General features: G+C 43.1%; 1 protein-coding gene across 5 annotated transcripts in view; it reads right to left on the bottom strand.

The window, feature by feature from the left end:
* The window catches only part of IFT52 (intraflagellar transport 52), a 32,756-nt gene that overhangs the window by 7,373 nt on the left and 14,037 nt on the right, over positions 1–11,346 (bottom strand). For 2 of the 5 annotated variants that reach the window (XM_073793017.1, XM_004316331.4), the window contains 4 exons: positions 11,092–11,218; positions 7,666–7,752; positions 6,297–6,365; positions 2,022–2,176 (listed from right to left, as the gene is read on the bottom strand). In XM_073793017.1, coding sequence (XP_073649118.1) covers positions 2,022–2,176; positions 6,297–6,365; positions 7,666–7,752; positions 11,092–11,218 — 438 coding nt within the window. The remainder of the gene's footprint in view (positions 1–2,021; positions 2,177–6,296; positions 6,366–7,665; positions 7,753–11,091; positions 11,219–11,346) is intronic. The other 3 variants (XM_073793018.1, XM_019943874.3, XM_073793016.1) reach the window with 2 other exon arrangements.

Below are 11,346 nucleotides of genomic sequence, written 5' to 3'. Positions count from 1 at the left end.
CTCTGGTGGTGCATTTTCACCGCCCATGTCTCACTCTGCATCCCACCATGAACTCTGAGGGCAGGGACCGCCACACTGTTTGTCTCTACCTCACACCCCACAGGCATCAATAAAGACCGGCTGGACAAATGAAGTCACTTCAGAGCAATACCCTACAGCTGACATAAATATTTAATGACTAATGCAATTTTTATTCAAAAAGAGAAACTGCATTCAAAAGTTGTTACATGCGAATAAAAATACCTAAGAGCTCCATACAGAAACTGTAAACCAGTAACTCCTGCCCTTTGCTGTGGTATGAAAGACAAATACAATTAAAGGAGCCGTCCAAGCCTCTGAAACATCCACCACCTGACTCTGCCGACACTAAAATAGCAGACAGTTCCAATCAGTCCCTCATTCAACACTGAAGAATGGTCGTGATGGCCTGGCCCACCTGCATCAGGAGAGAAGCAAGTCAAAATGGCAGAAGCCGGTCGGACTGGAAGCAGCCAGTGGAGCTGCCTGATGGAACTTTTGTTATCCTAAGAAAAGCCCTGAGTTAGAAGGAGAACATCAGAGCTCAAAACCAAAGTGCAAATGAAGAGCCAAATGTGCAGGCAGGACTTACAACCTGGCTGCCACCCGCAGGCTGCAGGTGGTGAGGGGGTGACAGAGATGCCCCGGCAGCTCTGGGGGTGTCAGTGTTGTCCTCTTTTTCAGAGACTCTCTAACTTCCTACAGTAATAAATCTCCAGATAATTTCTTCCCAGGTTCAGGGTTAGGAGCGGCTGGATGCAAATTCAGGTGCCACCAAAACCTAGCCGCGTGACCTCAAGCAACTCGCTTACTTTTTCTGTGCCTCAGTGTCCTCATACGTAAAACAGGGATAATAACTGTATTGTGATTAGTACATGATAAAGCAACGTACATAAAAAAATTAACACGGTACTTGTTAGGAGTCAAGGCTAAATGCAGTTCAAATGGCAACTAGGAATGAACTTCGTGGCCTGGACATACCCTGCCTTTGCTCAGAAAGCAACCTCCCTGCAGAATGTTCTCTCCCAACACCCCAAACCATCTCCTGAAATCCTCTCACCCCTTAAAGTGCACCATCCATCAGAGGGCCAAGCAGACACAAGTCACCCAGAAATGTTTTTTGAAATCCTCAATGCCTGGCTAAAAGCCTTCCCTGCTCACCCCAGTCAGAATCGAATTCTCTTTCCTCATTATGCCATGGCCTCCAGCTTTACATTTCACATTTAGCATTAGATTAACCTTGCATCACAGCTTTTGTCTGTCTCCTCCATAAAACCATACACTTTAGGTACGGTGCTCAGCACAGTCAGAGCTCTATGAGTGCTTGATGACCCTGAACATAAGTACAGGGCCAGGACGTTAGACAATCATCTGTAGCTGTGCCTTCAGCCTTTGGTTTATCCAGATGTAGATCCTGTGCCAGGCCAGAGATGCTCAAAAGTGTTAGGCCCTGCCCCTGTTGTTAGGGATGCAGAACACCACCAACAAAGCCGGCATGAAACAGAGTCAAGGACTGGCCTGAAAGACAAGCAGGTGGGAGATCCCTGCTCCCACCGTGGGAGAATCCTTTCCCTCTCTAAACCTCAGTTTACTCAGCTGGAAGTGAGGCAGGTAACTCAGAGGACCACTGAAAGTATTAAATGAAGGGACAGTGTGGAGTGCTTACAGGGTGACTGCCCACCTCGGTTTACTGAGGGGGGTCTCTGGGACGTGGGACTCCCTGTGCTCAGACCAGGAATGTCCTGGGCAAACCGGAACAAGTTGGTTTCTCTAAATGTCCAATACAGAGCCTGGAACACAGCAGGAACTGACAACTGCTGGCAGTTTCCTCTGTATCGAGCCCCGCCCCAAACTCCCAGCTGTCTCGGCCAACCTCCTCACAGGTCTGAGAACACGTTTTGCACACCGCACTTGCCGTGCCCCTAACTCCCGCCCCCAGGCTAGTGTTTTCAAACCGAACACTCAATGGCGTGCAGAGCAGCTGAGAGAGCCGAGGTACTGACTTGATGACCTTGGGGAGGGAAGTGGTATCCAGCTGGTAGATGGACAGGTCGAAGAGCGTGGTGAAGTCCCGAGGGTTCTCATCGCCCTCCTGGAGACACACTCGCAGCCGCTCGGACAGGGTGGCCGTGTCGGGCAGCATCATGTAGTCGGAAATCTGAAAGCCACAAGAGGGTTCCTTTCAGCATAGCAGGGGCAAGAATTTACTCTGTCTGGTCTCCAGCGCCTCAGGTCTAAATTTGCAATATTTCTACTCTCTTGCTAAGACATCTCACTGTTCATGATCACTGACAACTAAAGCTTAAATAAGCCACTCTCGGTGGAAAGAAGGACAAAGGTCACCTGGGTAATCCCCAACACTGACAAAACCCAGCTCTGCAATGATTCATGCTGGTCCGCACACAGCTGAATATGGCTGGAGAAACGCACAACCCTGCTGACTGGTCTCCTTTTCATTACACACTGATCTTGAGTGCTCAGCCATCAACTAAATTCTCAAGTTCATTCCCTTTTCCCATTCTCGTAGGCAACACTTTCCTTCTGTCACTTCAACCATCTAATATGATTTTCTATCTCTTAATTTTAGCTGATGATCTTATTTTCTACATCAGTGAGAAAAAAGACACAATCATAAAAGAAAGTCCACAAGCTACCATTTCAACATCTATCCTCTCTCCACCCACTAGCATCTGGGCCGTACACTCTGCTTTCTCTCCTGTCCTGTGTTCGAACCACCTGTGACCCCAGCACAGACAACCCCTCCTTGGACACTAGACCCCAGCCCTTCTCACCTAGCCGAGGACATGCCTGCAGCACTGCTGAGAACCCTTAATGATGACATGTACTGTCTGCTGGTAACAGTAAAAGACCGGGAAAACCTAAATAACCATCAATAGGAGACTGGTTAAATATACCACAGTACAAATAATGGAAAATTCAGTTTTCAAAAAACAAAACAAAAAACAATCAAAAGAAAGCTCTTTATGAATACGTACAGAAAAACCTCCAAGACATCCTGGTAACTGTGAAAAGCAAGCTGCTAGACAGTGTATATACAAAGCGTACACAGCACCATTTGGGTAAAACAAGGGGGAAGGAGAGCACACACATATGCGTATTCATCTCTATATAAAATCTCTCTGGAAGAACATACAAGAAACTGCTAAGACTGCTGTCACTGCGGAGGGGAACCAAGTGGCTGGGCAAAGACAGAAGGAAGACTGTTCATTGCGTATGCTTTTGAATTCCAAACTATGTGAAGGCATTACCTAGTCGAGCAATAAATTGAAGTTTAAATAAATGCATGCTGGCAACCAGGAGTCTGTGTATTCCTAATTTCCCTTTGAACTGCATTTAGCCTTGACTTCTAACAAGGCCAACTTGGTGATAGTTTTAAAAACTTGTCTCTGAAGTCACCCACAACATACTGTTCCACATTCTCCAGAGCCAGCACTTGGGGAAACGTGCCTGAGCGTGACGGAAATGAGACGTCAAGACAAACAGGCTCACTTTTCCCTATATCCCAAGTGTCGAAAACTCCCCCAATTCTCAAACTTTTTTTTTAGACAAGAAACAAGGGAGAAGCGTCAACAAATCAATGCCCTTCCTAGCACTATCTGGCTGTTGTAGAGGCTTCAACCCTCTAATAGGACAGGGATGAAGGTGAGAGCAGTAACAAGGGCGCTGACTATGGTAGAACATACACTCGGGTCACGGCACAGAGGTAAGTATGGGCCCAGCAATCCAAAAGGTCCCGTGGCTGATTCTTAGCTCCGCACAGAAGCCTGCTACAAAATCCTAGTTCAGACAAGTAGCAAGGACTTAGATGTCCAGACAGAAACATAAAAAGAGTGCTCCCCAGGGAGATCAGCTTGGCGCTTTGTGACCACCTTGAGGGGTGGGATAGGGAGGGTGAGAGGGAGACGCAAGAGGGAGGAGATGTGGGGATATATGTATAGCTGATTCACTTTGTTATAAAGCAGAAACTAACACACCACTGTAAAGCAATTATACCCCAATAAAGATGTTAAAATAAATAAATAAATAAAAATAAATAAAAAGAGTGCTCCCAAGACCACTGGTTTTCATGACTTCCTGGCAGATTTTGAGGTTAAAACTTGTTATGTAAATTCCTTCAGCTCTTTATCAGACTATTATTTTATTAAATATCATTTGAAACTGGGCTATTGTCTGGGTTTGAAACCCATTCCAACATAATAAGATCTGATGTGAAATCACAGGAAGTTTAGATTTTCAGAATTTCTTACTGTACAATGTTACCGGGTCCAGTGTTTTACTTTCCAAAGCCTTACAATACAAAGAATGTTTTTCACCAGGTCTCACAACTGGAATATATATGAAACTGCACGGTTTTAGAGAAAGGCCTTAACAACACTCCCCTCCTCTGGTTTCTACTGATGCTTCTTCCCTTTGGAACCAGCCCAGTGTCACACGTGGTGGGGTGTGAACAACAGAGCAGTAGAAAAGGCTCAGGCTCCGGAATCAGCCTGAAGTGGGCATTAAGAATGGCTTGAGCAGGTATTAATCGAAGTGGGAACCTTGAAGAATTTACTTACTTCAGCTTCCTCAGCTAGAAAACAGGAATGACAGAAACTTAGCAGGAGCAAAGTGGCCACACAGGACAGGAGCAGATGCAGCACCTCTTAGTGCTGCTTCCCTCGACCCACGACACTCTAAGTAGGATTGGCGGCTGTCAAAGATGCCGTCCACTCAGAGTTGGGTCCTGTGAGACCTGAAAAGCGAATTCCTGGCTGTACCCCAATTCTTCTGTTTTGGGAGCGAACATCACTTTTTAGGAGAAATTTAAGCAAAATAGCTCCACACTTAATGTTTCCAGGTAAGGGAGTATTTTAGACATAGGGCGCTCGCGTTTGCTAACCCTAGTCAGCCCCTGGGTTTCCCAGATAAGTCAGTCCTCAGCTGAGGGCAGGAGCAGTCAGCGGGCAGCCATTTCTGATGGCCTCTGCCCACCTCCTGCTACCTATCGCCAAGAAATCACTTTCCTGACATTTCAGAGTTTAAGAAACACAGAACTAAAGGAAGAACGAGTAGACTTTGAATTAGGAGACCTGGGTTTGAGTCCCAGCTCTGTAATTGCTTGCTCTTTGGGCATATTACAATCCTGAAGAATTCAGTTTCCTCATCTGTAAAATGAGAATCAGACCATCTACCTCCCAGGGCTGTGGTGAGGTTTAAACAGGATGATTTATGTGGAAGTATGTGATATACAGTGCTTGGTAGATAATAAATACAAGAGTTTTTTTTTAACGTCTTGATAGATATATAGCCCTTTTTACAGCCTTTAGTTTAACAAGTAAATTTACATCTATTCATTTAGGCCTCACAATTATCCTGTGAGACAAAGAACACAGGTATTAGTGTTCCCAAAACTAATGAGAAAACTAAGATGAAAAAGGTCCGAAATAACCTGCTTAAGGTCCCAGGGCTCATGGTGGAGTGGGACCCAGAATGTAGTTACTGGTTCCTAGTCCAGTGCTGGTCTCACCACTCTTATTTGTCTGATAAGTATTATCATAATGCCCTTAGGATTGTTATTCCTAAAGGCAACAAAATGAGAGTTTAAAACTTAAATTCTGATGATCTTTGTTTCTTCATGAAAAAATTAGTTTTTTACCCTTCATATTTTTGAAAGAAGTATTTCTCTACAGATACTGACTCTGAAAGTTTGGGCCAGAAGGCATAAATTAAATTCCAATTATTACATATACAGAGAGAGGCTCCCACCCCACTGAACTCTACGACGAATTATATAATTCATTGATTTATTATTTTTTTACAACATGGCCTTCGTCTTGCCAAAAAGCATCACTCCTTGGGCTTCCCTGGTGGCGCAGTGGTTGAGAATCTGCCTGCTAATACAGGGGACACGGGTTCGAGCCCTGGTCTGGGAAGATCCCACATGCCGCGGAGCAACTGGGCCCGTGAACCACAACTACTGAGCCTGCGCGTCTGGAGCCTGTGCTCCATAACAAGAGAGGCCGCGATTGTGAGAGGCCTGCGCACTGCGATGAAGAGCTCCCCCTGCTTGCCACAACTAGAGAAAGCCCTCGCACAGAAACGAAGACCCAACAGAGCCAAAAATAAATAAATAAATTTAAAAAGCATCACTTCTTGCCATCTGTCTAACAGATAAAGTAAGAGATAGATATTCCTTTGGAACTGTTAGAAGTGGTGCTGAGAAGCTGGACCCATTTTTCATTTCAAAGTTTTTTTTTTAATGATTCACAACCTCCTACCTCTGGGTCCTCAGCATCAATCTGGTTTAGGTGGATGTCTCCTGTTGTGAGCCACTGGAAAACAACATCCTAAATTAAAAAAAGTAAACACAGAATTACCCATTTGGTTATTTGAGAAAGCTGAGGGCAGGACTAGGGAATTAAACCAATCAAGAAAAATGATAAAGGGAAAGAGAATACCCACCAGTGATTTGAAAAAGTGTAGCCACCCTTATCTTGGTGAAATAATATGAAAACTGAAAAGTCTTCCTTACCCTAGTGCCATTTTTATTATTGGAAATTTATCATTTATCTTAGGGCACTCTAACCTTTAATCACCAGCCAGAATTTATTAAAATTTGTTCATCGTTCTGAAACAATCCCTGTGTAATGTGCTGATGACAGTCTGGACTTAAAAAGTACAATATAATAAGATGCCCCCAGAATGTGATAAAGACGCTGGAACTTCGTGTAGATTCTACAGAAACAAGATCCTTTTTTTTTTTTTTGGCCGCAGCTCACAGCCTGTGGGATCTTAGTTCCCCAACCAGGGACTGAAACCAAGCCCTCGACAGTGAAAGTGCAGAGTCCTAACCACCAGACCGCCAAGGAATTCCCAGAAACGAGATCTTAAATCAATCTCTCAATAAGACAATAATCCTTAAGGCTGAAGGAACTTATTTCATTAATGAGAAAGCTCAGTGGGACCTTCTCCCTCTGGTTGAGTGAGTCACCGGCATCACGCCAACATCCAGCTCTGGCCTGCACCCCGTCACCCTTCATAGGACATGTTTCCTTTGCACTTGCCATGCCTTTCCCTCCTTCCCCGCCTCAATCAGGGACAGTCCTATCATAACCCCTCCTAAATCCCACTGTGCTGGCCAGCCCCTCCCCCCACTGACACCTTCCCTGCCTTCATTCAGGTCCTTGCTCCTTCTCTGCCAGCCTCCTAACTGGCTCCAGATTGCCCTCTCCCTTCCATCTTCTGCATTCACAGATCTGACTATGCCCAAGGCTCTGGACACTCTACAAGGGCTCCCCGTGGCTTTTTGAAGAAAGTTTGAGTTCCTAGGCTCTATACGGGAGGCCCGGCTTGGGTCTGCTCCTCCCCACTTCTCCAGGGTGGCTCCCAGCCCAGGGTGGTGTGCTTAGAAACACTCGCCACGTCCTTCTGGATTTACTTCTCTGTCTCTCACATTCTCTCTCAGGGTCCTATATACTTTTTTAGAGCAGAGACTATGCCTGAATCATCTTTGTATCCTTAGTGCCTGGTGTATAATGGGTTCTGAATAGCTGGTTTTAAATGACTAGATGAACGCAGCAGTACTTTTTTTTTTTAATGACAGGAAAATCATACATATTATTCATTAGATGAAAGAGAAGAGCTTACCATGATTTTGCTGTTTTCTTCTTTATCCAAATATTGGTCACTGAACATGTGACATGAGCCAAGCACTGCCAGTTTCCCACCTTGGTTCTGTTGATGACAAAGCAGTGTCAGATATTCAGATCCCAAAATGTACCACGTGCATTTCAGTCCCCAAACACTTATCATTACAACCACGTGAGCAAATGTCTTATATACTAAGAAGTGCCAATTCACTTGCGTATTTTAATGGTCTAGAAATGTCAATTACCACAACGCCTATATTCCAACCTGCTTCTCAATTCAGACACTTCTTTACCCTTCAATTTGACATTAACAGAAAGCAGTGTGAATTCGTTCGACAGTATTTTCCCATTGTTAGTGAAATTATAAATGAATATCATAATCTTAAAGGAAAAAACAGACAAATCCATAGATAATCTATAAAGATTTAGACATTTATGAATACCAAAAAACAGTATTTAAGATCCAAACAGAAAACCAAGCCACAAGCATGAAAAATTCACAAAAGAAACAACTGGTTAATAATAAAAACTTTAATATTAGTAATTTTAAAAAAACAAAACAAAGTACTTTTTCCTATCAGATTAATAAGAAAAACATGATTATAAACAGTGTTGGTCAGGTTTAGTGAAGTAACTTCTTTGACACAACGTTGCTGAAACTGTCAACAAACGCAACAAAGCAGTATAAAATATACCAAAAACTCTGCACAACTTTATAGTCATAATCACAAAAGATTAGAAACAAATCCAAATGTCCACCCACAGAAATACGGTTAAGAATAATGGAACCTCCCCCGGTTGTTAAATTATATATTAGAAAGGTTTCTCAATAATATGGGAAAATGCTTCTGTCATAACATTAGGCTAAAAAAAAAGTGTACCATCAATTGTACAGCTATTGGAGCTTAAAGCCTGTGAGGCAAGTAAACAGAAATGAGGCACAAGCAAAAGTGGGAGAAAATGATCAGAACGTCAGCCTGGGCTGCCTCAGAGCAGTGCATCTCTGCATTTAAAAAACTTTCTACAATGAGCATATATTATTTTTGTAATGAGAAAACAAACAGTGCAATATTAAAAACACAAAATGAAATCAGATTTTCTAGCAACATCGCATACAGAGAACAGGCACAACTGCAACCACGCTGGGAAAGAATGACACCTAAGCAGAGTTGCTGAGCTACAAATGCACAAATTCTGTAAATAAAACAAAATTTGCAAAACAAACTCTGACCTGTCCCACGTTAAAAGCAAATGCTTCAGAGGAAAAATAATACGATTACTATACCATAACCACTGCAAACAGATAGGTTACTGAGAATAGGAAGTGAATTGGGTGGAATTCTATAGAAATAGCAGGGACGTGACTGAAAGAACTGGGCTGCGATCTGAATCCCTGTAGGTGAGTAAATACCTACACCTCTACTCACAGTCAGATTTACATTATCTTTTCCTTAGTATACAGTTGACCCTTGAACAACATGGGTTTGAACTGCATGGGCCCACTTACTAGCGAAATTTTTTCAATAGCAAAGAGTACTGTACTACGCGATCCGTGGTTGGTTGAATTCGCAGATGCACAACCGCATATACAGAGGACTGACTCTGTAACACACGATTTTCCACTGTGCGGAGGGCTGGCACCTCAAACCCCTGCACTGCTCAAGAGTCAACTGTATTTTCTTTTCCCTACCTCATTTATTTCAAATAGATTATACATCGTCCTTTAATCCTTTTATTCTGTCCTGACTGATTCTACCATTGTCTTCAGCTTCCTTTTCCAGCATCTGTCTATAATTTGTTCCAATTAAATAAGAGTATGTCTACTCAAGGACCAATTTGCTCCTTCAATGTTAATGAGTCTATCCCAGTAAACCAAAGACCTAGAAAGGACCATGATAAGCTCAAGGAAGGCAATGGCCCTGGGCAAGGAGGCAGAACGCCCCGGTGCTAGCCTGGCGCTGCTATGGGTTCCAGATGGAGCCTCTCCCTGGGATCACTGCTTCATCTCACCAACAAGAGTGACAGGCAACAACCTCTCTGAAAGATTGTGTTTATAAGGCAGGACTGAAAGCCTATCGGGAGGAGAAAATGGGCTTTAAATAGCTAGGCAATGAGCACATGATAATCTCATGCATTCTAGAAGAATCACCACACTTAGCACAGAATTCTGTACCCAACAGATGCCCCATAAAAATCCACTGATTAAGCCAGGTAAAATCTCTGTGCACAGTTAGAAAATCAAATAATTATAACAGTTCTAGTATTATACTACCAGAGGCCCCTTAAGATGGTGTCTCATTACTTTTGTGCCTATAAACAGACATTTAATGTAAACAGTTATTTCCACGTCTTGAATCATTTAACAACATGTTAATTTGGGTTTTTTTGGCCGTGCCGTGGGGCATGCGGGATCTTAGTTCCCGGACTAAGTTCTGTGTGTTCTTAGTTCTGTGTGTGGAAGCACAGAGTCTTAATCACTAGACCACCAGGGAAATCCAATAACAGTTTAATTTTAAAACAGTATTTCCTGCTGTTTAGAAGAGACTAACTAGCATTAATAGCTATACCAATTTTGTCTACATATCATCTTTCAAACACAGCGTAGACATTTATTTACTTCCTAATAAAAATGACGTCAGAGCTTTTAAATATGAGAGGGAAAAGTAATACTTAGGTCCCACAAAGAAAAACAGAATCATGTGTAGCTAGAGACATGCAAGTCTCTGGAGAAAAACTGAGAGGTCAGCTGGTGAATTCCAAGTCTTGGTAGACAGATGAAGGTGAATTCAGCAAACATGAATTAAAAGGCAGTGGATACGTGGGGTGATAATGAGGACGGCTGTGTCCTCTGGGACCACCTGTTCCCACATTTTGTGGGGTTTCCAGGATGAGAATTGAACAACTAGTCTTCTGGCATGTTTTCCTGGGACACACTAAAATGCCAGCAGCACAATTCTGTGCACTGTGGTATAGGTTGCTAACTCAACCTTTCTCTGAATGGATTCTCTTATACTGAGGGTGAGAGCTGGTAGTCAGAGACAGTTATACTACAGTGGCCTCATGCTACAGTGGAAAGGCTTTGGATCTAGAATAAGAGCTAGGTATAGTCTTGATTCCATCAATGACTGGACAATCCACTGTTTCCCCATAAGTAAAAGGTAGTTCATTGAAATCCTACTTCACAGGACTATTGTGAAGACCAATGAGAAAATATGGGAGTTCCCTGGTGGTCCAGTGGTTAGGACTCCAAGCTTCCACTGCAGGGGGCATGAGTTCAATCCCTGGTCAGGGAACTAAGATCCCACATAGTGGCGCAGCCAAAAAAAAAAAGAGAAAATATATGAAACCCCATGGAAACTAAAGTAGTTCTTCCTATTTCAGTAATAAAAATTACATATCCACCCTTATCTAAGAAAGGCTGTACCTTCGAGTGATAGAAAGCCAGGATGGGTCTGTTAAGTGGGAAACAGACAGAGCCTGTGGACAGAACAGCCACTGCTGGTTTCATGACACTCAATGTGGCACCAAAAGGATAGACAAAGGTGAGAGCCCTGAAAGAAATAAAGGAATATTCAAGGTTTTTTTTTAATGAATAAAAAATTTTTGAAGGTAATCTCAGTGTTTCTTGAGCAAGTCACAAACAAACAGAAAATATTCTATAAGCTTTGGTTTGTTAATT

This window comes from Tursiops truncatus, chromosome 15 (assembly GCF_011762595.2).
Source record: "Tursiops truncatus isolate mTurTru1 chromosome 15, mTurTru1.mat.Y, whole genome shotgun sequence".
Taxonomy (NCBI): Eukaryota; Metazoa; Chordata; class Mammalia; order Artiodactyla; family Delphinidae; genus Tursiops; species Tursiops truncatus.
The sequence above is the reverse complement of the archived record's forward strand: the minus strand, read 5'-3'. Positions and strand labels throughout refer to the sequence as shown.